We start from the raw sequence: 26,857 nt of genomic DNA, 5'->3' as shown, positions 1-26,857 counted from the left end.
TTACTGCACATGGTCTTTACGCTCAAGGAACTAAAAGGAAATTTCATATCTGTCAAAACATGGCGCTACTTCATAAATGCTATGAGGACTGTTATACAAATCTATAGTAAATTATATTTTCAAAAAGTAATTTGAATACCTTGAAAAGGAAAATATGGTGATGATGATGCTGATGGTGTTGTTGATTGGCAGTGGTGGACTGTCTGTATCGTTCCCACCGAGACATTACATCAGCTAAAACCTCCTCTGCCAATATACATCTCTCTGTCGTGCCCAACATTTCATAGATGGCATAGCCTGGAGTGAATTTCAAAATAAGTGTTAATCATCAACCAGAGTACGTAATTCACGTTCACTAAATCACTGTTACGAGCTCTTCTATTTCAAAGGTAAATGTCCTCCTAAAAATCTTGAAAGACATCAGTAACCTGAAGGCTTAGCAAGATCTGTATTTGTGAATTTAATATTCACTTCCATATTTGCTTATTGTATTCTATACAAATCCAAAAAGCCAGAGCTAATACTATACTCTATAATTCATAAAACAAATTTAATATTTAATAAAGAAATTTCATATTTCAACACTCATCTAAACTGAAAATGGTCAATTAAAATTTAAAACTGTATTCAGAGGTGTAACTTCTTTTGCCTAATATGAAGGTCTGCTAGCTTCATATGGAAGCCTTTTCCTCAAAAATGCCAGGCTGTTACTTCAATGATACTAGCCGAGATTTAAATCAAAGATTCTCAGAAAATCTCATATGCATACCAAGAGGTCAAATAGACTGTCATCCTAGAACAACCAAGCTGTTTTTTATAGACAAAAATATATAGTTCACAGAAATAACAGTAAATCAACATTGTATCCCACTGGCATTCAGGATACACATTCCCATGATAGTGTAAGTATTGCACTTGTAAAATGTGTACTTGGAGCTAAAGATAATGAAAAGTTACACTCTCTCATCCTCTTTGTATCTGATATTTGCGAGCAACCATTACTATTCTTCCTCCTTTCTAAGCCATATAACTTTCCAATATTATTTCTAAACTTTAGTTTTCAATTCCAAATTAAAGGCTCTTGTCACTCCAAGTGGTAAGTTTCATTAAACAAAGCAAGTACATAAAACATAAAGGCCTATAAACTACTAGTTTCATTAAACAAAGTAAGTACACATACATAAAAAATAAAGACCTACAAACTACTATAATCAGTATTTCATTAAAATGTCTGGCTTCAAAACTTTCATTACCTTTTGCTGTATTTTTCAGGCCAATTTTGTGCCTGATTAGTTCAACTACATCATGTGCTGTGGCTGAAGCATCAAATTCTAGAGAATGGAACTGACCATCCATGAAGTGGAATCTTGCATAAATAGGTCGTCGGTTTATCGTACATAAGATTTCTTGCTTGGAAGGCGCCCACTGCCTTCTTCTGTTGTTGAGGGCTTTCACCAAACACTGTATGTACATATAAAGAGAGATTAATAAAAAGAATATTCTAAATTAATATTCTAATAGAATTAATCAACCATATATCACAGTAACTGATGAAGACAACTGACATCATTACCTTTTCAGCATATCTAGAATATTTGCCCTCCTCTGAAACGTAATCAGCAGAACAGCGCTGCAGATGCGCCCTAAGATATTTTCTAATACCCTTGTCCGTAGGAGGGATTACAGAGCAAAACAAGGTCAGTAACGCCCAGTGTCGTAGATTTACCCTCGAATTTGGATCTATGTAGAAAAACAAAGTGATACTTTCTATATATATATATATATCTTATAAATAACTTGCTAGTTTCACACAACTATGACATATAAACCAAAAATTTTAACATCACAAAATAATGTCTTGTGGAAATATTCACATGTGAATTACCTGGATGATCTGTTGTTTGCTTTACAAGTTGCAAGTAGGTCTCATTCAATAGCAGATCTCGCTTCATGCACTGGTCTACTATACCTTGAACCATAGTCAGTTGTTGGTCATCACTCGTAGCAGCTGTTTCAGCTGTTTAAAAGGTAAAAGTGTGCACATAATTAAAAGAGTAAAAGTTAGTTTACAAAATTGTACAGTTGACAGCTTCAAGTAGACTTAACTCTATTTTTTTGTGCCTCTATTTGCTCACAATAGTCTTAATTTATGTACTTAGTGACATATATAACAATGCTACTTATCCAAAAAACATTAAAATCTATACTACTTAGTTTAACGGTGAATGATACTCACTATTCTGACTAAGACCAGCATATGTAAGAATAACAAGACATATCTGTAATGCCTGTTGCTCGACTTCTGGTGATGCTATCTTACTGAGGGTCTGAACTAGAGGAGCTTTTGAAAATGCCCAATACATGGGATGGAAGCCCTTATATGTTTCAGAATTCTCACCTCCATAATCTTGTCTCAGCTTTTCTAGCTTCTGTTTGTTTAGTCTGTAAGTAAAGAACATTTCTAAAATTAATAGAATAGTATCACTAACAAGTTTGTGGTGAATTTACATAGAACATGTGCATTACCTTCTTTCCTATGGTCATTTTAATTACTTTTTCTTTCCTTTACTTATTCCACCTTTATCACATCTGCCACTTCATCTTCCACCTGTATGACTAGTCTCACCTTTTTATTTTCCCTCCTCTCTTCACACTGCTACCAATATGGCTGCTTAGGGCCACAACATGAGTAGAGTTTATTCTAATTTATAATTGTACGTTCTATATAAAATTCGTACTCTCTACCCAACTACGAAAAACCACTGAAATGTCTGAAAAATCAGACGAAAGATATATTCTCATTATTCTAAAATAAAAGAACTTCCTGCTGTTATTCTATGCAATCAAGAATGAAACAGAAATATAAACTTACATTCCAACAAAAGCAAAAACACTAGCAGACTTTGCATTAACTGAGGGAATACAATAACAACCTTCTCCGTATGATGAACTAAAAGAATTACCTTCTCAATGTGCTAACAAAGAAGTTGCTACCCTGATCCTGAGGTTTCCTGAGAATGTTGGCATCAATCAACTGTCTACGTGTATGCACCAAGTTATAGTACAGTCTCACTCTATCTTCGCCTGTTATTTGCTTCACCTGGGGAATATATTGGAAATAATTTTTCTTAAGTATAAAGAAAAAAAAACATTTGGCTGATTAATATGCAAAATCATAACTAAAAACTTAATAGTACAAAAACTGTGTTATTAATATGTTAGAAAAGTATTATACTATGCAGACAAAACAAATGAGCTATTGTTGCTGGGGGATTAAACAAATGAGGATTAACAGTTGAGTTTCTGATTATGTCATTTCTGATTGCAGATATTATCCTTTAAGATTATGAAAATAGCAAGTGTCATTAGCTGTGGAAAATTTTTGGCCAATGGCAACTCGTTCTTAAACAAGCCTCCTTGGAGAAGGTTGGGGAGCTCACATACCGAATCTGCAAAATAGGGGTGACAGGACAAAGCTGCTATGCCTTGCATCACAGAGCCATTTACCTAGGCCTCCAAGTATGAGGGTCATGGAGTTTGCATAATTTCATCTGATGGCATCAAAATCTAAAATGATTAAGCTACAAAAATCCTAAAAATGCTAAGTACATTAATCTTTTGAGATTCTGATGAATATAATTTGCAATTATGTAAATTTTATCCTTTAAGAGTTCCCTCTAATTTCTACGGTTTTCATTTACGAACACACCACACTTGAGTATATACATCAATCTTCAAAATGACACCATTACCAGTATTAAATCATGAAAAATAAATTTACAGTGAGATATAAAAAAAATAAGTATTGCTACTTCCATAAGTGGTCAGTGTGTGATTTAACAAAGAGGTGTTTACAAACTCCAGGAATCTCAAAGGATTAAGAACACTGTCCTTAACCTTTAAAACATGTACTAGTCAACAACTCAGACCTTTTTATTGGAGTCCATGTCTTTAATCCAAGATGCAAGCAGTGGTGAATAACTGGCTATCAAAAATCCTATTTCTTCCTTTTCTTTGGTTTCAAATACAAAACATTTATGGGCATCTGGCAGTGTTCGCAGAAGGTTTATGGTAATAAAGTTATCACTGGAATAAAGAAAGAAGTTCCATAAGTCTGACAGTCACATACAACTATAATAGATTTCAGGAGCTTATGAATCAAGACTATTTCCAAAACAATTTGCAATGCCATAAAAAGTAAAAGAAAAATGGGTGTTCATAACATACCTAGGATCTAAAAAGATGGATTCTATGTCACAATATCTATATTCATATAAGATAAATTTATCATCTGGTTTGATCATGGCAATACCATCGCAGTTGACACCTAGTATCAAAGTATTACCATATGACCAATAACCCCGATAAGACACTTGAAACATAGTGGTACCATAAAGAGGGAACTGCATAACACATGTCAGATACCACACTTTGGCTACAATATCTGTTTTCCCAGTACCATACTGCCGATGTGCTTGTGAAAGAATAGGAACCTGTAATTACAAAAAAAGTTTGTCAGAAATGATTAGTTGAAGAAAGTTTACCTACACCACAAACAAATTTCTAAACTCAAGAGTTTGATCAAAAGACTGGTTTTGAATAAGTCAGAAGTTAAAGTTAGAAAATTTTGAAGAACAGCACACAGGTAGAAATAAAGTATGGGATCAGATGAAAGGAAGAGTACACACAGGTAGAAATAGAGCATGGGAGCAGATGAAGGGAAGCGTAAATGACAGAAAGCAGACCACCTGAGAGAGCTAAAATCAGGCAAACTGCAGATGTATATTACACTTTATATATAATGAATGAAAGTGAGACACTAAGACAATAAGGTAGGTAAACCGAATAACTATTTTTATTTCTGAAATGTATAGATCATAAAGCTCATAATAACCTTATTCAACTTTTATAATTATTTTCTTTCACAGTTTTGGGAAAAATAAATAACACTGCACTCAATGAAATATATACAACTTCAAATAACATGTTGCACACAGTAGTTACCCATTCTGCTTGCTTTCTAGTTTGAGCAATACGGCTTGGAAGATAAGATGTGATGTCTGCATAAAATTCTGTTTTGCCTTCTTGAGGGTCCCCAAGAGCTACTTGAGCTTGTAAACCAGCTAACTGAAGAGCAACTTTCTCATTAATTGGATACTCATCAGCCTGAAATTGAAAAATAGTGTTGACTGCTGTTAAATGTTGCCTTCCTCTACAAATTTTTCATAAACACAGTTATGTCTTTAAATATTCAGTGTTTCTGCACACTAGAACACCTACAAAAATTCTAATGCTTAGGTCATTATGATATCAAAAAGGTAAATTTAAGGGGACCGTCCCCTATGGCGGATGACATGTCAACTTGAAAAAATTAAAAATCGAGTTATTACTTGTATCTATGCAGAAACATGCCGTGCATGCTTTCCAGAAGTTTCGGCCAATTATTTTTATAAATAATGAAGATATAGCGGTTTTTAAATTATGACGTCATCGTAACTGCGTCGTCTTTATGACTTGAGTTTGACAGAATCGTTTTTGCGTGTTTATTTTTGCATATATATAGCGATTTTTAAAGATTTTTTTCGAAATTCTCATACATCTGGTAGCAATGAATGGTAGTGTGACACTGGGTGAGAAGGGAGCTGCTCAGAGCGGTTATTTATAGCGCGAGACTCTGAGAATGACTCAGTTACGCCACAGACGTCAAAGGAGGTACATGCGCGTAGGCACTTGAGTTTGGTTACTAGCTATTTACATTGTTTTTATAACTTCTTAGTGAACTTATAGCAATGCCGAAGTTACCTAAGATCAAGAAGGCTACTCAGCAACTAAGGCTAGCAAAATTAGCGAAGGCCAGGAGTGTGCTGAAAGAAAAACACGAAAATTCATTGTTATCAACTGCCCTCATTGTCTCGTGTCTTGCCGTCAACATCATTATCTGGTGTCACGCTGAGGGTATTAAGGGATTTTGACGTAAGGAAAAATCTATTTCTGGGCGATTGGCTCGTGTCGCCAGCGAAATATCCTTTAATCTATTATTTCTAGGGTAAATGTACTAACACATACCAGAGAATAAATAAAATAAAGAAAAAGGTCAGTATAACTGACTCGCTCACCCTCCAAGAGGGTGTCGGTATGAACACTAGGCGAGTGAGACCACTACCACGAGCCAAATACCAATAGAAATCTCCCACAACAAAAACCCTCCATGAGGAGAGCCGACCCACAGAGTGAGCAGCTCGTACTACTACTACTCCATCCCATGCTGCCGACTGCTGCGCCTCTGGTGGTCATCCTGAAGTTAGCAGACAATCTTGGGCGATGGATGGGTAGGGCGGGATTTCGCTGGCGACACGAGCCAATCGCCCAGAAATAGATTTTTCCTTACGTCAAAATCCCTTTTCTGGGCTCAGCTCGTGTCGCTGCGCGAAATCGTACCAGAGAAATAGCACAAGATTGTAAACAAAAGTAAAAATAAATCAGAATAGGTCTCAAATAAAAAATAAAGTAAATATAAAAAAGAATATAATTGCTAAAAAGATACAAATACACAGTGATACAAAATAAAAATATGTTTAAATTACCCTTAATTCTAAACATGTTTCTTATCATAAGGTAATTACATATGTACAGAGGTAAATTGGCTTACATGTAACAAAATGGTATCTGTGTAAAGGCATGTATCAAAATATAATAGCAATTAAAATAATCAAATGAACAAATTAAGCAACAAGGATAATATATAAGGAATGCATATGACTTAATATACAAAACCCATAACCATTATAAATGGGATGTATCCCTTAGCATAAAAATAAGGGGGGTAACATCCATGAGATCAAAATCCATAATCATCTGTGAGTGTCCCTAGTCAAAAAATAGGGGGCACACACTACATCATCATATAAGCAGCTAAGACACCAGGTGAATGTAAATGAACACGGTAGGAATAGACGAACTGTTGGGTGAAGCAGGTAGAAAGGAGGACTGAATCTTCTACTACAATTTAACTAGAATCAGGGGAAACTATGTTTCCCGCTGCTACTGTTGAAAATTTCAGAGCTTCCAAGGACTTAAGGTAATGGCGTTTGAACACTGTCGGCGATTTCCATCCGGTATACTTTTTCAACTCATCGAAGTTCATGTGTTGGAAATAATTAATTGAGGTGGCTACTGCCCTGACATCATGTACTTTCGGGAAAGAGTCAGGATTGGCTTGCTTAATAAAGTACAGGATTTGTTGCCTGATGCCTTTAATGGATAAAGTTCCACCTTTTTCCCTCTTAAAGAGTTGACCCGATGAGGATGAGGAGGTCCTGGACAGAAAGGCTCGTAAAGTTGTAACTGGGCAAAGAGATACGTCTTGTGGAAGGGGTAGTACCTTCCAAGGTTCCCACCTCATCAAAGGGTCTTCATTTTTTGCTAAAAAGCTACGTTCCGGAGAAAGTAGTACCTCCCCTGTGGGAAGGAATTGAATATGATCCGGATCTCTGGACAAAGCCGACAGTTCTGAAATTCTTGCTCCTGAAGCTAAGCTTAATAAAAACAGTGTTTTCCTTAAGAGCATTATAAACGAGCATGTGTCATTATCGGTTTCTGAAGCCAGTTTTAGAACATCGTTTAAGAACCATGAAACTGAGGTAGGCCTTACAGAAGGTCTAAGTCTAGCACATGCCTTAGGAATAGACGAGAAGTAGGAATCCGTCAAGTCTATGTTGAACCCAAATTGAAATATCTTTTTCAAGGCTGACTTGTTTGTCGTAATCGTGCTAGCTGCTAAACCTTTTTCAAATAAGGATCTGAAAAAGGATATAGCTGAATTAACTGTCATGATTCTAATATCAGATTCTCTCAGGAAGATTGCTAACTTTTTGACAGCAGCATCATACTGTCTCAAAGTTGAATCCCTTTTATCTGATTCCAGGAAGAGAATATTCTGAGGGTCAATATTCGCATCTCTTTTTGCCGCAAACTTCATGAAATCCATAAAGTTAGGGTTTTGAGAATCCCTGAGGAAGCGAACACAGTCTTCGTTTGTACTGACTGGGAGAGCCTGGGATTGGGGATCCGAAGAGGACGAAGGCCCAGCTCCAGAATTAGGAGATCAACCAATCGTCGAGATACGCTACCACCATAATCCCTTGCGATCTGAGTTGTTGTACTACCACTTCCGCTAGTTTCGTGAACACCCTGGGTGCCACGTTGAGTCCGAAGGGGACTACCTTGAAGGAGAATGTCTGGTCTCCTATCTTGAAACCCAGATATGGACGGAAGTGTCTTGCAATAGGGATATGATAGTAAGCGTCTGTAAGATCGATAGAGGTGGTGACGGCCCCACGGGGAAGTAAGGTCCGCACCTGTGAGATCGTGAGCATCTTGAACTTGTCGCAGCGGATGGCTAAGTTTAAGCGGGACAAGTCTAAGATTACCCTTCTTTTTTGTGAGCCTTTCTTTGGCACGCTGAACAAGCGACCTTGAAATTTTAATCTCTTGACTCTCGCTATAGCTCCTTTCTGAAGGAGGTCGTCTGCGTACTCTGTCAATTCCTTGAAGGAAGTTGACGGAAAGGTCTGGATGGAGGTGGATTCGTCAACCAGCTCCAACCCAGGCCTTTTGACACTATGCTCTGAGCCCATTCGCTGAAGTTCCACCGGTGGCGAAAGTGAAACAGCCTCCCTCCTACCTGAAGTTCTTCATTGGTTCTGGTAACCGCCTCGGCCTCCTCTGAAGTGCTTTCCCCTGTTAAAGGGGCCTCCCGATCCTCTCCCACGAAAGGAACGCTTACCTCTGCCTCCCTTACCCGAGCGGTCATACTTCTGCGAAGCTTGACTCTCGAAGGCTTGATTGTAAGCTGGGGAGATGGCATAAGAGGTGGAGGGCTGAGGCTGAGGGGATATCACATAAATTGGCTGTGATTGAGCCTTAGAGGTGGAAGGTTGGGCAGTTTGCACTAAGGGCACCGTTGGAACTTGCTGAGGAAAGCGTGGCTGCTTTTTCTGGTAAGGATGGAAACGCCTAGGTTTCCTCTGTCCCTTACCTTTAGGTGTTAAGTCTTGTCTCCTCTTAGCCGTAAGGCCCCAACGGTCCTTAAGGCTCTGGTTTAGCCTCGTAGCCTCTGATTGTACTTCCTTCACCATAGCTTCTGGGAAGAGATCTGCTCCCCAGATGTTAGAACGAGAGTAACCTATTCGGCTCATGTCGAATGGTTGCCTCTTGCAGGACATGCTTCCTACAATTCGTTCTAGCAGTGGCAAACTCAAACATATCCGACTGTACCGTTTGAGTCAGGGCTTTGGTCATGAGTTTAAAAAGCGGTTCTGAGCCATAAACTATGGTTGCTACCTCGGACATAGCCATAGAGTTAATCGATCTGGCTAATCGCGATTTCGCGTCAAATTCAGCCTGAATAAGGCTATCTGGAAGCCTGGGTAGCTTTTCACCAAACTGCTCCATAGCACAGTCCGGTTTGAGTTTGCCAGCTGAGAAGGTGTTTGGCAAGTCCTCCCACAATTCTCCGGCTGAGGGGAGCAACGGAGATGTGGGATCTGCTTCCTTTAATTGAGGCATGGGTTCCCCCTTCTGGGCCGCTGGGATGGTAGACCTAGCGATCTTTGTGAGGAACGGGAGCGGGGTACTCTCCTCCATTGTGAAAATGGTAAAGGGACTCTTGAAAGGTTGTATCCTGGCATTAGAACAATCCATGTCCTCTAAACATCTGAGCCATTCTCTCTGAGCCTGGTCTCGTGAATAGAGGACTGTCTCCTTTGGTACCCTATCATCCCGGACCATGGCTGAAGCTGTAAGCCTTGCGTAGCCTATGAACGGAGGCTGGAGGTCTTCCGGAAAGAACTCGAAGTCCTCTATCCTTCGAGTTCCGAATTCCGGTATGGAGATGAGACCGTCTTGGAAGGGGGCGTATGATGCTACTCTCCATGGATTGTTCATCGAGAACGGAGGTAGTGAGTCATACGGAGGAAGCTGATTTCCACTCGTATTGGAAAGTGAAGGAGAGGCTAGAGGGGCTTCTTTCAGTCCGGCTATAATGGAGTCCTGGGAAGTAATCCTATCCGACAGACGAGAGATCATCTGTTCCATGCTACTCTTTAAAGACCCAACCAGGTCGCCCACCTGTTGCAACAGACCAGCATTGGAGTCCAAGGCCGGAGCTGCTGCGGAGGTGGAGGGGTGGCTCTGAACCGGAACTAAGGGTAGCGGAACTGGTGACTCTGCCGGGGTGCGAGATCTCTCTCTAGAGGATTTACTCCTCGAGGACTTAGAGCCGGAGCCAGAAAGCTTTAGACCTGTCTGCTCCGGGATTGCCAGCCGGAGACTTACGTGAGGAGGAAGACGCCGAAGTCGACTTCTTAGAAGACGACGACGTCTTAGTCAAGGATTTCACTGCTTGACCCTTGACCTTAGGTCTAACCGAAGCGTCAGGAGGAGTATATAATTCATCGCCTGTAAAGCCTTGGAAGGATGGAGAGGTTGCAGGAGTAGAAGAAACAGTCACACCCAAGGGTGACCCTTGGGTGTCCACCATACTACCTCGACCAACAGGTCGTCTACACCTACCATAGGTTCCACATTAATATCTAAAGTCGCGACGGTCCTCGTGGAGATATCCTGGTCTTGGTCGGTTATGAGGCAGCCAGCTGTTGTTGGATGAAGGCGATAGTAGGGGCCGCCTCTACTGGGTCGACGTATCCTGTCGCCTTGCCTCCGGGGAAGATTAACAGCGCCAACCGCTTCTCCAAGATGTAGGGCATACCCTTGGCGGCGTTTTTCCCAAAACCACCGACCCAGGCCCGCAGGGTTGCCAGCGCGGTATCTTTCACTGCCGGCGCCTGGAAGAGAGGGCGAAGATTAGATTTAAGAATCACTTAAAAACTAAACTTAAAATATAACTTAAACTTAGATGCCTTAAGTTAAAGTGGATGATGAAAACTTAAGCACTAAAACAGAAGCGGAGCAGCTACCGGAGACGGAATACTCACCCCTTCTAACAGCTGGCTCACCAGATCGTAACATATGGTACACGTCTCATGGTACCAGACCTGGATGTCCCCGTGCAGAGTCGCGCATGGAGCATGGGACCGGCAAACTTCGTGTCCACATGGGTCCTGAAGTGTGGCGGCGCATCCCGGATGCTCACAGTTGGTGGCTGTAAGTGGGAAGACACATGAGTATCTTAAGAAAGAATAACACTTGACAGGCTAAAGGTACAGAAGGAACTCCGTTGCATGCCGGAGCTCGGAAAAAATTTGGGCATAACCCCCCCTGCATTGCCTGAATAGGCTATAAGCCGGGAGATTCCGGTAAGACATGTAAAAAAAGGGGGGGGGGAAGGTTTAAGGTACTTAAGATAAACTTATAGTTAATCTAATAACACTTAAACCTAAAACTCAAACGAACCGGAACGAGTCCAGTGCGTAGCGGCAGTGTAGTAACTCAGCGGTACGTAAGGTTTAGTAGGGACCTACTGTATGTTCCAGTTCCATTCTACTGGATGGACTAACAACTTCCCGCTGGATGCTAGGACTCCGATCAGGAAAGGAGTCCAAGTAAGGTCGGGAAGAGCGAGGAGACATACAGGCTCGAGCGAACCGGAGCGACCAGGAAGCAACGGATGGGGGGAAAGGCCAGTACCCTCCACCACGTTACCACCGGGCCGGACCGATGAGCCGGAGAGATCGCGTCCAGTCTGGGTCTGTCCCGTCTCTCTGGCCCCTCCGCCTGAGGGGGGGGAGAGGGAGGCATGCTCGGGTATGTGGAGCGAGCGAGGGCAGACCGACCCACCCTCCCCCGACTCAATGGAAGAGCGAGAGGAGGGGGGAGGGGAGGGGGAAGGGAACTGGGCAGGCGTCTGGCTGTCTCGTGAATCGCGTAGTGACCATGAGACGGTAAGACTAAACATAAGATAACTAAGCCTAGGACCAACCACTGATCAGAGAGATGCTATCGGAAGCAACTGAACTGAAAAGCGGTAGCATGGAGACCCACTGGGCCAAAACCGACTGATCAGAGAGATGCTATAGGAAGCAACCGAACTGATGAGCGGTAGCATAGGCTCGATGAGCCAGGACCTAGGCTAAGCCAGACGCCTAACTAACCTAACCATAACAAAATACATGGAATAAATAAAATAAAAGAAAGAAAACAATAAAGTAGGAGAAAAAATCCAGGAGTGTACGACTAACCCGAAGGAAAGTCTACCACTCAAAGCTAGTCAGAGGCCGATACTAAGAGCCGGGACTAGGGTCTGGAAAGAAGAAGCCTACATAAGGTAAAAGACATGCATGCATGGCAAACCTGAGTAGACAGTACCCTAAGTAAAACGGATAATTAAAATAGAGCGTACATATATATGGGGATGTTCTAGGTATGGGAGACCGAGAACGAACCCACCACGCGGCAGAACCATGCTGCCATGCTTCCGACCCCAAGTACGTATTTATACCTAAAAAACGGCAAATACTGACTGAGGGCCGAAAAGAATCAACTAACCATAATTACTGAGTACTTAACTTAGCTGCTGCAATAGCTGCACGCTCCATTATAGATAAATCCAACGAAAGGGCACAAAAAACACAGAGAGAAAAATATCACAACCGACTCGTGTGCGCTAACTTGAAAGGATGACCACCAGAGGCGCAGCAGTCGGCAGCATGGGATGGAGTAGTAGTAGTACGAGCTGCTCACTCTGTGGGTCGGCTCTCCTCATGGAGGGTTTTTGTTGTGGGAGATTTCTATTGGTATTTGGCTCGTGGTAGTGGTCTCACTCGCCTAGTGTTCATACCAACACCCTCTTGGAGGGTGAGCGAGTCAGTTATACTGACCTTTTTCTTTATTTTATTTATTCTCTGGTATGTGTTAGTACATTTACCCTAGAAATAATAGATTAAAGGATATTTCGCGCAGCGACACGAGCTGAGCCCAGAAAACACCACTTTTAGGGGTAGGACAAGGATCCTTGATGTAGAAATCAACAATAAAAGTACAAATAAATTAATTATAATAATGTTATTTTGATTTTTATAGGAAAAAAGCGAAAATTTACATAGCAAATCTTTGGGAGCTCATAACTCAAAAACATACTTATGCGCATGTCGGTAGAGTTTACTCGGTTATTTATTATCCAATTTTAGAGAGAAAGATATCATTGGAAAGAGGAATAAAAATCCCATAATTCTGTGTGACAGAATTTTGATTTCTTTTTTTCTTTTTTTTTTAGATTTTTTTGAGTGTCTAGACTAAAAAAAAAATAAAAAAATTCATAAAAAATAAAAAAATAAAAAAATAAAAATTCTGTCACACAGAATTGTTCCGTATATAAAGAAGTTTGTATGGTATGATTTTCAATACAACTGATGTCATATTAGCGGAGAAATCTCTACCAATTTTTTTTTTTTTAAATCATGATTTTTGCTAATAAAACGAAAAGTTTTTGCTCAAATGACTTGAAATTTTTATATGATAAAGGTGTTATATATATCTAAAACATATGTGAAAATTATGTATTTTGAGTAATAAATAAAAAAAATAGACATCATAGCGGATGGTCCCCTTAAATACAAAAGATGAACTTACCCTTACTACACTATACACAGCCTGAGCATATAAGAGATTAACTTGAACAGGATCACTAGGGATTTCCCGAGGCGTCCTGAACAGCCGCTTCCGAAATACAAATCGGTTCTCTCCAGCACTGACTGACTGAGAAGCTCTCTTATTCATGGTCCCATAGCTCCCAACATTACTAGATTTCTGTTGTTTGCTGAATGAAGATCATGGAGGAATATTAATTCAGTCAGTATTATTGAAAGTGTATCACAAAAAAAAATTTGTGTTTTTGTAACAGAAAGTGAAAAGCAAAAGAGATGTTTTATACCACTGATTTTACAAAGTGCTTGAAAGTCACATTATAAGCTACGACGAAGTCTACAACATTCAAGACGTGTTATTCACTTACGTTTCCCACGATGAAATAACATCATAGAGATATTCGTGACTCTTAACATGTTTGTCACCATCAGCACCAGATTCATAAATAGCCCAACCCTCTAACCCTGAGAGACCCAACCGGTCTGCTAATTTCTGCATAGCATCCCCTGCTGTATCGCGAGGATGCACGTCGATTGCCTTGGTGCGGCCATCCAGAAAGAAAAACCTGTAAATAACATACAATACAGAAGGCCACCAAACTGAAAATAAAAAATGTTCTTTCCCACAAAGATAAAAAAACTTACTAACTTATTGGACGCTTTAAGATCATAGAAAAAAATGACAGAAATTAAATACTTCAACTAGAAAATTTTATCTAAAAGTATCAAAAGTACCAAACTCCATACCATAATATTACTGAGCACTGCTACCAATCAGTATAACCAACCAGTTCATCATGAAAATATCATTAATTAGCATAATTCTAGTTGATATGACTTGATGGCTCTTTCCACAGGATTTATCTCTAAAACCAAAATTTACAGCACAGCATCACCACTTCCCGTATCACACAACTTCCGATTAACATTCTGTTACAAGTTATAATAATTGAAACCAAACCCTTATGAAATAAAAGATTCAAATAAGTAATATAGGTGACATTTTCAAATTCTACTTATACTATGAACTCCTGTGGATCATAGAATCTATCTTTTACTGCTTCGTCTCCTATAACAAATGACCTATTATTGGAAACCCTAATCAAACATTAACACTTAAAAGGTAAACACAACCCACAAACTACTCATATGCTGCTGGGTAATTGCACATTCACTAAAAGTATACACAGCAGAAATATGACTTACATTATGGAACAAGAAAGAATATCATGGGAGGTTGGTTGATCTAACTACTGATGAGATGGACAACCTGAGAAAAATTAATCTTAAAATATACTAGTATTGTAATACCAATTTTCTTAAAATATTCCAAAATACAATGAAATATGAGTAAGGGAATCCTCTGAATACACTTAAAATAATGCAGACTAAAAATGTCATCATACCCATGTAGATCCCAGAGACAATGATACACTACCTACAGATACAAACAAGGACATTCTTCAGAAAACCTGCACTGTAAGTTGCATTACGAGTTTAAGTTATATAATATACTTTTTAATCATAAGCCTCAAAAAGCCAATCTTTTATACTTGTTAAGAAGTCTCAAAATCCAACATTTCCATGGTGTTCATTTTTTTATCAGATATTTTTTCTACAGTACAATCTACTTCTTAGTTTTTGTTCTTCTCAAGGCTTTTTGAAACAGTATGACTCCAGAATAACACAGATGGTTAGACAGCCACACTATGGTATGGTCAGCACAATCTAAAAAACCAGCTATTAACCACAAAACAAAAAATAGGAACCATAAAAATGTAGTTTTCCATTCGACATGATCATAAGCCATTTACACATTGACAGCTGGATTCCTAATAAATATTTTGTACTGCAATATGTGCAGTTACAAATAGGGTGTATCTTTTACACACATTAAACATTATTATATAATATTAAATCACCAATCCTGTTGAAGGGTTTATGTACAGCAACATACAAAAGAGATGAGAGGCCCCATGATTCCAAATTGATATAGGTGCATACTTGAGTGGACTATTTTATTGTTTCATAAACATTTGCTAAAACTATTGGTCTAAATGCATATACGTATCCTTAATGTGTTACTTCACTAAGTCTAATGTAAACGACACTTAAAATTAATTCATTTAAGACACTCCTCAAAAGCCTGCACCTGTGAGTATGATCTCCTGATGTTCAAACAACAAAAACGAAACAAAGGTCATGATTGAGTCATAAAAAATACAAACCCATATACAATGTGTCCATTGGCGGGACTGAAATAACAAAAGAATGAAACTGGACACGTAGCACTTCAGTATGAAGTACAAAATGTGTAACATACTTTATCTTTCAATAGGCTGTTAATGAACAATAAAACTTCCTACTGAAAATCTACCTTGATGACTTTGCCAATCTTAACAAACAACAGAAGTACTGTTCAGTAATAAATGACTGCTTATAGTAATGAAAATAAAGCAAAGTTATTAACCTATAGCATAAAACTTCAAGGAAAATAATAATTCTGAAAATATATATGAAACAGCTCACTGATACTGCATTCTTAGCAAATTGCCAAACTGCAACCCACCATTCAACAGCATCTACCCTACTTTCTACCATCCTAATACACATGTATAAATTCTTAAGATTAAGGAAAAATATCTGTATCCTGGACTGTTTGGTACCCCCCAAATGAATCTTGCTAGACTGTAATTGTCACCAAGCATTCCTTCTTTCTCTCAAGGGAAAAAATCCTAAATAGGTTCCTTCTCCCCTCAATATCCAAAAATAGCCACTCTTTCTTACATGAATTTTTTCGCACAAAATACGGCAAGTAAAAAAAACATGTCATTGTGCATATTACATTCTTTCTTCATCAGTTGCAGTTGATGAACATTTTAAGAATATGTCCTACAAAAAGTCTAACAACAGAAGCTGTGTGTGTGAATAAGTGAAAGGAATCCTAGCCAAGTAAGAACCCGAACTAAGTGTAAAACTTCAAGAAAAGATTTGATATAGCTATGCCAATTTAAATTAGGCTTGAATGACAAGAATTACTATTAAAAGTATATTTAAAAAGATCTTTACAATACTGTAAATTGTATAGAATATCATTGTAAAAAGCCAACTTCTTAAAATACACAGTAATCTCAAGCACATTACGCTCTGAAACAGCCCTCAGCTACCTAATTTTGAATACGTACTGCTAATTTTCACCTAAGCTAACAGTACAGTCATTGGGAACTAAACATGAAGATTAGTAGGAAGTGGATTCAGACTCGTCAGGATCTTGTTTGTGATAAACAATTTTATGTGCTTTATTTATTTTTGAACATTCTTATTTTGATGTCATGTTGACAGATGTAGTCAGTTGCATAGCAGATGACAGATAGTTTTGTGCAAATCATTAATAAAATCAGAACTGAAGGAAATATATTTGGATAATGGATGTATTTGTTAATGTACAATAATCACAAATATCCTAAGACTGCAGATGTATTGTCTATCCCTATAAACACAAAAGGTTATAATTCTAAGTAATTCTCACATTATGGTGTCAAATTTCCTCCTTCCTTGCACACAAAGGGCATAATTAATCTAGGGGTCATTATACCCACACATATATTCAATCTGATTCTCTGACTCTCACTAACCTGCAAACTATAGTTCCAAGCTTCTTCATTGCAGCAATTTCAACAGAAGACGGTGGAAGCCTTCGGCTGGATACCTTTGTATTTTTACAGTTTTCTAGACACCATTGAACATACTGTCGAAGCTTTCCTTCAAGGGCAAGGTTCTTTTGTAGGAAGCTCACAAAATACTGCAAAGATGTCCTCATGATAATATATGCACATCTGAACTATGATATTCCTTCACATATCCCTATAGCAACTATGCCAAAATTTTTCAACAACACATATATAGTATTACAGTATACTATATGTACTTCAATAAAAAAAAAAAAACTAAAATTTGTTTATTTACAAACCTTATGAAGTAGTTTTCCTGGTTGGAAGGCCACAACACATAAACATAGCAGGAGCCACAATCTTTCCAAGGATTCCGTACTTGGATTGTTGGTAACTTGTCTAATACACTGTACATATATTTCATTTCTAAGTTCCTCTCGTTCTAAACCATGGCTAATGATACTTTGAAGGGTGACTGTTTCTTGTTCAGGTTTTAATTCACCTCGACAGTATTTACACAAGTCCTATTATAAAAGACATTGCATAAAATAAAATAAATATCAAAACACTCCAAAACTGGATGCTAACTTTTGAAATAATATGCAGGAGATATGCATAAGGAATGACACTGTTATACAAAATAACATTAACTTTAGCATTAATGACATAATTTCATAAATATTTCATATTCAATTTTCATATGAATTCAATATATGGACTAACCCTAAAGGTACTGCAGGCAATGTTGATATTCTCTGGATCATATAAATGAACATGAGAAGTTGGAATTATTGAAGAGCGAGAATATGTGATGAGTTCGTACTTGGGGAGATACTCCGACGTTGTTGTACGTTTTCGGGTCAATGTTGACATAATGGTACCTGTGTCCACAACACAACTCAGTAAAGGATATATTAAAGAAATGACTATAATACAGGCACACCATTCATTTTCCAGTATTTGCTGGTCTGCAACCTTTTTTTAATCCAAACAAAATTATGACTGAAACTTTGAAATACGTACCAATCAAAACTTTAACATTCTTGCCACCACTAGACTAGTTTACTAGAAAAGCTAGTACAATATGTAGAAAGCAATTATCTGAAAGATGCATCCTTTCAAAGATTATGCTATTTAACCATTTCACTTAATTATTTAATTTATATCTAATATTTGTTTAGAGTGTGTTGACAAGACGGGACCATCACTAGTCCATAAAAATTGAAAATCTAGTAAGGTCTAGGAACCAAGTATGACAGAAAACCGATGGTCTGCCTGTACTACGTTTTTAGATCAAAATATCCACATACTTTAAAAAACACACCAATCCAAAGAAGTCTTACCTTCTGGAGACCTTTCATGATTATTGAAATACTTTTCTGCAAATTCTATCATGTCAAAGTGATTCTGGCTTTCATTCTCTTTGTTTTCTTCCATTTCTTCTAATTCATGCAATTTGCGCTCTACTCGTTGTTTACGTCGTTCTACTCGTTCAGGATCCTCTGGAGCAGCACTATTGCGGCCATTAGGTCGTGGCTGAGAAAGCATGCAAACAGGCTTAGTGCTTAGGGGAAACATTTCATGGATATGAAATTTCACTCAACATCCAAAATACTAAAAATATTTACCAGGAGATTAAATGAAAAAAGTCGCTGAAATAAGATATTACTCACTCCAGGACTTCTCGTACTGGAGCGTGAGTTTCGAAGCGGACTTCTTGATGCAGGTGATCTAGATGGCCTCTTCTGACCAGAAGGTCTTCGTCGACGATCTATAGTCATATCCTTACTATTTGCTGGTTCTGCAGGCGGTGGCCTTCTAAGCTCAACCGGTTCTTCTGGTGGAGCTGGAGGAGGACCTGTATGAAGTATAACAAATTGTCTAGAAGTATCTTGACAAGTTGTTATGCAAATGGTAACCATTACATAACTTGGGCAGGAAGTAACATTCTGGGCAGTTTAAGGAATAATGAATAACATAAATCTCTATGTGTTACAGTGCCAGCGCTATTCAGTGTCTGAAGACAATGCAGCCTACTACCAAGCTCACCATTCAATACAGGCAGTCCCCGGGTTACGACGGGGGTTCCGTTCTTGAGACGCGTTGTAAGCCGAAAATCGTCATAAGCCGGAAAATCATAAAAAAATCCTAAGAAAACCTTACTTTTAATGCTTTGGGTGCATTGAAAACTATGTAAACTGCATTCTTATTGCATTTTGCATCAAAAAAACCTTCAAATATTCATTATTTTGCAGTTTTGGTGTCATATTTCTTGTGCCAGATCAGCTTTGTAGGTGTCGTAACCCTGGAAATAACTTCTGATGAATATAATTGAAAAGCGCCTTAACCTCGGAACGTCATAAGCCGAACCTGTCGTAACCCGGGGACTGCCTTATTCTCTTACTTGATTGGGTGAAATTTTGTTTCAAGCTTAAGTCCTTCCTGCCTACAAATAATAATATAATTAGATAAAATTGAGCCCTTCCTAGCATAGGTTTTCTTTAATGGTAAGACTGTTTTCATTCTCTTCCCAGCAATTACCTATTACCTTTTCTTTTGATCTTTAAGTTACTTATCACTGTAAATACCATTGAGAATTAAAGCAATATATGATATAATCAGACCATGATTTCAGTGAATCTTGATCTAATGATCATTTTTATAGTAGGTGGTTTGATGAAATTGCTGAATTCAAATTCTTAACACTTAAAAGGATGGACCTCATGATTCTAATATTAATACAAACTAATGCTGGACATCATAAAGATTTCAAGTAACTGGGTGAAAGTCCATCAATGTGATATCTGAAAAATTACATATAAAATCTACTTCTTGTTTTAAGTGAATAAAAAATTAACTTATAACAATAGGGCCTAGAAATGCAAGGCCAAGAAGAAAAAGTACAGGACACAGAACAGAAATTAGAATTCAATTTTCTAATTGATATAAAAACATTTATAATGATGATACTATGACAAGGAACAAGCACAGTCACTTACAATACAAATAAATACTCGGAACTCAAAAGGTTAAGCATCTAATGAAATGGCTGCACATTTACAAGGAAAATAAATCAATAAAAAAGAGCAATCTTATTAACCTGCTTTGATATTCTAGCCAAAGAAATTGTATTATGTGAATTAAAAGAAATTTTTGAAAAGGTCTCACTGTTAAATTACCTGCAGGAGGTGGTCCTGACACATAATTCGGTTCTCGTCTGGCTTGTGCATTTGCCAATCCAGCAGGAATTGTTTCATAAATTGGTTCCTTAGGCTTTTCTTCGTGAAATCCATTAACCTGTTGATAAAAAAAATAATAATGACCTATTTATGCTGAAACAATACATTTTAGTTTCATCTATAAACAAACATGTTCCCTACTGCACATTAACTTTCAATTGAAAATACTGAAATGGCTACATAATTCTACTGTTTCAAGATGGGTAAAAAGTCCCAAGGTAAAGTAAGCAAATCATGTTCCAAAACTTTACCTGAGGTAGCGGAGGCACAATTTCATCTGTTTTTTCTTTCACTTCATTTGAAATTCTATTAGATTTTGATTCTATGGCCCCTGGTGGTGGTGGGGGAGGAACTGATGCCAAGGATACAGGTGGTTCACTTGGAGGTGGAGGAAGAGCATCTGAAGATGGTGGTGGTGGTGGAGGAGGTGCGGGTTCCTCACTAATTGAAGGTGGTGGTGGTAGAGACACATCGCTTTTCTGTCCCATACTCCGGTTAATTGCTTCAATCTGCAATGCATGTTAAGTTCCAAATCAGGATTGCCTCATACATTATTTAACTCAGCGAAAGCCTAATCAGCTATACATTTGAACTTGCTTTCTCTCTGATTGAAATGTTCTCCTCTTTACTGTATCTCTACTTTTCTTACCCGTATAACCTTCCCTTAACACAAAACCTGCCTATTCATCATTTGTGGAGAAAAAGAGACAGATCTGTCATAATTTAAGGGGTAAGCTCTATACCAAAACTTTCCTCATAAGACTGAGCTTGTTTTTACAGGCCTGGCATTTCTATGTCTCTACAACATTTAAATATATATCACATTTAAATTCATCGAAATGCGTCTACTTTATTCTTTTCATTCACACACAATGTCTACGTTTCGCTTCCATAAAAAGGGGTCCTAGTCTGTTTTGAAAAGTAAACAGCAACTACCCACAACCAATGATGCTGGGGCACATATCTCGCTTTTCACTGGCAAATGCATTATAACAGTAGAAAAGAAATATCTAATTTTTTTTCTATTAAGCCATTTCTATAACAGAGGTGGATTCAGAGAAAGCAACTCAATGATCACTACTGAGCTGTAGATGAAAAATTTCTCACTCTATAGTCTTCTTACAATGCATAAACTACAGGAACATTTCATCTCACTAAATTCAACATTTTTCTTTCACTTACCCCAATGAATATCAAAAGAATGTATAATTCTGCCAACTAATGAGACAATAAAACTTACAAATGTGCACTCCAAGAATAAAAAAAAGTATTTCAGTGACAAAACTCCATTCATCCAATAACAATTCGCTTCAATGGTATTGGCTACATGATATCAATTGAAAAGAAAAAACTAAATTAGTTCAACTTTCATGCCCTAAAAAATCTGTCACAACTACATATTCCGCACATAGGAAAAACAAAAGTCTGAAATGCATAATATACCTGAATTTAAAATTTTAGTTAAACAAGTATCAGTGATTGTACCTCAGATTCCAAGTCATCTGCAACTTCATCCATCTGTTTTGATATTTCATCCAACACATGCCTCTCCGATTCCATTGTCGAGAGGAAAGAGAAGAGGTTGTCCAGGTCCACTCCTTCTCCTGAACCTTGAGATGCATCATCAGGATTGGAGGGCCCTGAAGTAGCTAGGCGATTATTCACAGTCTCAGCTATATTAGTGAGAGCTGCCATCTCTTCCTCCACTTTTCTGTGAAATTCATAAAAAGAGATGTATCATAAATCGGGTCCTAAATCAATATTAAGAATAGTACGTACTTATGAAATTCTCTGATACATGACTTTGTGACTTTTTTTCTGTCCACATCAAAAATATTGAAACTACATGATTTTAGCCTGAACCAAGAGAGAACCATTTTGATACAAAAATAACAATTACAACAAATCAGACTACCACAGGTTAACATGGGCTTTAATATGAAACGCAACAACAACAGTGGATAAATCTATCTCACAAAATATGTGATCATTCTGGCAATTTTGTTGTCCACAATAAATCTTTTAAAAAATCCCATTAACCATTTAATAAAATTACAGAAGAAAAGTGAATCACTTACTATATGAAACAAAACATCTAGGTTTACCTAAATACACTCTTTCACCAATTACAAAAATTCACCTCGGTGCAATATAAGCAATGAAATTTTATTACAAATACTGCACACACACAAAATAGTAGAGCATAAATATGGTTACTGATTAATTCAAGTATCCTGCATCACTCAATGCAAACAAGACAGATCTACTACTTGAAAGTGTTCAAAGATCTCAAAACACACTGTTTTATTACGGTATTAAGGAAGAGTGACCTAAATACCTGCAATCCAAAGCCCTTGACTATCTTTCACCTAGAACAAGAAGAAACTCACACCAGTGACATAAAAGCAGCAGTGAAGATGCACCATCACTTGTTAAACTCAGCTCTTTAAAGCTCAAGAGGGAGAAGGAGCAGAGGGAAAGAATAGTTGGAAACACATATGAGCTGTAACTCTGCCAAGGAAATAGATTTTGCATTTTTCTCCAAGAAAATTTTCAAAATCTACTTTCAGTTCACATATAAAAGAAGTAATTCACATACCCATCATACTACTAACTCAACATGCTTAAAATTTACTCTAAGAGTAGAGAGTGTTAGAAAAGACACAACACATGCAAAGTTTAGGAGCGCACATAAATTGCAAGATGATAAACACCGCACACATTATCAATCTGAATTTCATACTGTCATGTTGTGGAAATGTGTCATGAACTATACTTTTAAATATGAACACAACCTTATTTAATGGAAATTATCCTAACCACAGAATACAGATACCTGCAGAAGGACAGATTAAACCCTGATGAATAGTGGTATAGAGTACGAAGTTCACTTATGTACAAATAATTAAACTAAACTTTCAGTCTACATCACAGCTCTCCTGCAAATCCATTGCCCCATTTACTACACACCCTCAAGAGTACATATTGTAGTACTTAGTTACCAGATTTTCTTTGCTGCAGCTGCACAATAATAATCCTTTAGAAAGAAAGTTATGCATCAGAAACATACATAATACATATATGTACAATTAAAGGTACAGTACTGCACTCCTATACTGATCATCTTTTCTTTGGTGCTGTAATAAGAAAATTCATGAAAAAGATAAAATATGAAATACTGTACCTATCCTGTTTTGGACTGATAAAAGAAATTTTGCTAAGCTCTACAGAATTTCATCATTCGTATTTTCCAAAGACTGGCCCTGTAAGAGGAGGGATACTGTCTACATTATGCCTTGTCTAATGTATTGTAGATAGTAGCTGAGCTGCAAAGTTTTCAATCTTTATTTTTCCTGAATCTCCATGGGCCACTTCCGATAATACTTTCCAACTTTCCTTACCTCTCTCTGTTTCAATTATCACCTTTCATTTAAGATCAAATGATTCAGGTCACACCCATCAATCCATTAATAATTCTGTGATTTGGTTAGTGTAATTTACATTTCAAAAGTTCTATTACTGTATTTGAAAGATGGCGGAAGAGTATCAAATCAAAGTACCCAAGCTAAAATGCACCATAATATTACCTACATTTTAATTAAAGTAAATGATCATCATATAATAAATGGATCAATACTAAACCAATTGAAATTGATCAAGCAACCAATAAGTTCTAATAAAAACTTAATATGTATCCAATCATAACCCTCCTGATTATGACAAAAGTAGAATTGAAATTGACTAGTACTGGTAGTTACCAACAAACAAAGTGTACAGTGATTATTTAGAGTGAGTTATAAAGATGAACCTACAAAGAAATTCTGCATTGTTGAAAATGTTAGGGGATAGTAAAAGGATTATGCCTGAAGGTTGTTACACTGATAAAGGAATATAATTAACACATTGCAAGTTAGCAATTAAGAGATCTGACATAAGACATCTAAAAACAAGAATGTCTTGTGGAAACATACCACTTTTGCTGAGATGGAATTACCAATATCAACTGAATAAAAAAGCACATAATATTCTAAGGTGCAAAGAATTACCCCTTTACAGGGATATATCCCCAACTACCTAAGTAGCCTTCGTTCAATATGCTTTCCTCTCAAGTGGACACAGAGTTGCATCCTATCAATATAAGTGGTAAACAGAATATATCTGCAAAGAATAAGGGATATGTACTTGTTAACACTCATGTATGACTAAAGCACAATTGAAAGGAGGCAGCTGAGGAAGTGGAGACAATTCTAATAACCCTGATTTCGCAAATGCTTTTCCTACCGAAAAATCCTGTTGTCTCAAACAAAGCATTTCTACTTAATGTTTGTACTGCTCCATCATAATGCACACGACAGAAAATTGTTAAATGTCATAATCTTGCTTCTTTATGTAACTTGCAAATTGTATGCCCAAGATACACATAAAAGGATTATACACGAAGCTTAGTTATTAATTTCAAAGGCAAATGCTACGTTCAAGTCAGTGAGGACACACATTACAATACTACCTAAATGTACGCATACTCACCCTTCACCCACAGCAGCTAGACCATCATATTGTTGGCTTGAAAAAAAGAAGCATAAAAGCACATAAAGCAAAAAAATATAAGCTATTACTGTACTGCAATGGCTACGATGTAAAAACACTTCCTTAGAAATAAATCATAAAATCAACCTTCTTAAGACTATACAAGAAGTATAAATTAAACCTGGTGGATAAGGGCATTACTGTCTATTAATGTTGTTAGTAACTAACTTGAAAATTTTAGATTAATACCAAAATGCAAATGAAAGCTACATAAAATTTGACCCACACTTTAAAAACTACAGTACCTCATTCAAAATCAGACATCTTGTACAGAAAGAGAAAATGCAGATCAAGACAGACCAAAAAGTGGAAAAGACTGTCTAATGTTAAAGTCTCTAATGCAACTAATGCAAAGAAAAACATATTTACATTTCCAAATTACATACCAATACCTCATGCAACAGCTCATATGCGATTTTAGTAAAAGACAATTGATATATATGAAATCATTCTCCTCTCCCTTTCTTTAGAAAATATTTCATGATAACTAATTCCTTCAATATTGTTTGATCATTTTTGTTAAAGAAAAAAAAACACTACCTACACTAATTACACCAGGTTGTGATTTTCAGGACCTAACATGTTGTAAAAGAAAGTGTTCTCTAAGTTATACTGGTTTTCATTCCCTTTATAATTTATGGAAATGAACATAAATAATTTCCTGTCTTTTTGAAAGAGCCTCTCCCATTCATAGTATCTCTTGAAAGTGTATTTTCTAAGGTCAGAATAAAGAAAAGGAAAAATGTGTACACCTTGAAAAGTACCAAAGCACTAAACATTCTCAAAATATTTAGATACAAATCACATAGTAGTAATGTAAGGAATCCACATTTATTAAATACCATTAGTTGAGCTTATCTTTCCTGCTGATGATAATTTGAGAAAAAATCTTTTTCAAAACCTATAATGAAATTTAATTCTGTCAGTCTTTCTGTTCGTCAGCTTTTACTTTACACTACATAAAACTACATGAGAAAAAAAAGTTTCAAAATTTATTGCAAATTATCAGTGCATTTTGACCTAAAACTGAAGATTAACCTCCAATCACCAAAAACTCTGTGCATTTACTTATACAATATTACTTATCGTTATAATTCACAAAGAAAAAAGCCCACAAAAAGACCATTCATTTATGGAGCAAATTCCAATAACCTTTAAAACTGATAATGTTAAGTACTGTACTATTATCTACGGTATGTAGTTCATAATACTGTTCTCGGAAGAACATCATTTTACACATCTGAGACAGCCAGTATAATTGGAAAAGAAAAAAATCATAAAACTTACTTATGAAACTTTCGTTGAATGCACAAATAATGTGGACTAAAAATACTAGCTACTGCTTAACCATATGTTAGATAAGCATATATACAATGCAGTGAGCATCCAATGCCAATGTGCACTGCAATTAAATCCTACTACATAATATGCTACTTCACGTAAAATAGCTACTAGGACGGCCGAAAAATTAAAAATAGTACTCAAATAGGCTACTGTCATTTTCCAATAATACAAACGCGTCAACCTATATTCATCATAACCTTTATCTAATTTCAATATATAAATCATTTACAGTAAATACAGGCCAAGCATTTACAACCTTCTCCATGTATATACTAATCAAGTACTCCATACAATGTTTAAACATACAAGTCAAGTACATTTACAAATACGAGCTCAAACATATCATCTCTTCTTAACTGAAAATCAAGGATCCCTTTAGAAAAATAATTTTCTACATTTTATGATATACAATATA

The 26,857-nt window shown here is 37.1% G+C and overlaps 1 protein-coding gene across 4 annotated transcripts in view; it reads right to left on the bottom strand.

The window, feature by feature from the left end:
• Nucleotides 1-25,074, bottom strand: part of LOC135208493 (unconventional myosin-X-like) — a gene marked incomplete at its 5' end in the record, with an annotated part of 30,443 nt that extends 5,369 nt beyond the window's left edge. Inside the window, 21 exon segments of one of the 4 annotated variants that reach the window (XM_064240730.1) lie at nucleotides 140-297; nucleotides 1,254-1,461; nucleotides 1,574-1,740; nucleotides 1,886-2,017; nucleotides 2,237-2,442; nucleotides 2,964-3,100; nucleotides 3,930-4,086; nucleotides 4,228-4,493; nucleotides 5,005-5,166; nucleotides 13,588-13,774; nucleotides 13,970-14,167; nucleotides 15,830-15,856; nucleotides 17,237-17,403; nucleotides 17,572-17,796; nucleotides 17,996-18,153; nucleotides 18,616-18,808; nucleotides 18,901-19,130; nucleotides 20,452-20,569; nucleotides 20,763-21,020; nucleotides 21,997-22,222; nucleotides 25,039-25,074. In XM_064240730.1, the coding sequence (XP_064096800.1) occupies nucleotides 140-297; nucleotides 1,254-1,461; nucleotides 1,574-1,740; nucleotides 1,886-2,017; nucleotides 2,237-2,442; nucleotides 2,964-3,100; nucleotides 3,930-4,086; nucleotides 4,228-4,493; nucleotides 5,005-5,166; nucleotides 13,588-13,774; nucleotides 13,970-14,167; nucleotides 15,830-15,856; nucleotides 17,237-17,403; nucleotides 17,572-17,796; nucleotides 17,996-18,153; nucleotides 18,616-18,808; nucleotides 18,901-19,130; nucleotides 20,452-20,569; nucleotides 20,763-21,020; nucleotides 21,997-22,222; nucleotides 25,039-25,074 (3,616 nt within the window). 4 annotated transcript variants of the gene reach the window in all.
• Between the last annotated feature and the right edge of the window lie 1,783 nt (nucleotides 25,075-26,857).

This window comes from Macrobrachium nipponense, chromosome 35 (genome assembly GCF_015104395.2).
Source record: "Macrobrachium nipponense isolate FS-2020 chromosome 35, ASM1510439v2, whole genome shotgun sequence".
Classification (NCBI taxonomy): domain Eukaryota; kingdom Metazoa; phylum Arthropoda; class Malacostraca; order Decapoda; family Palaemonidae; genus Macrobrachium; species Macrobrachium nipponense.
The sequence above is the reverse complement of the archived record's forward strand: the minus strand, read 5'-3'. Positions and strand labels throughout refer to the sequence as shown.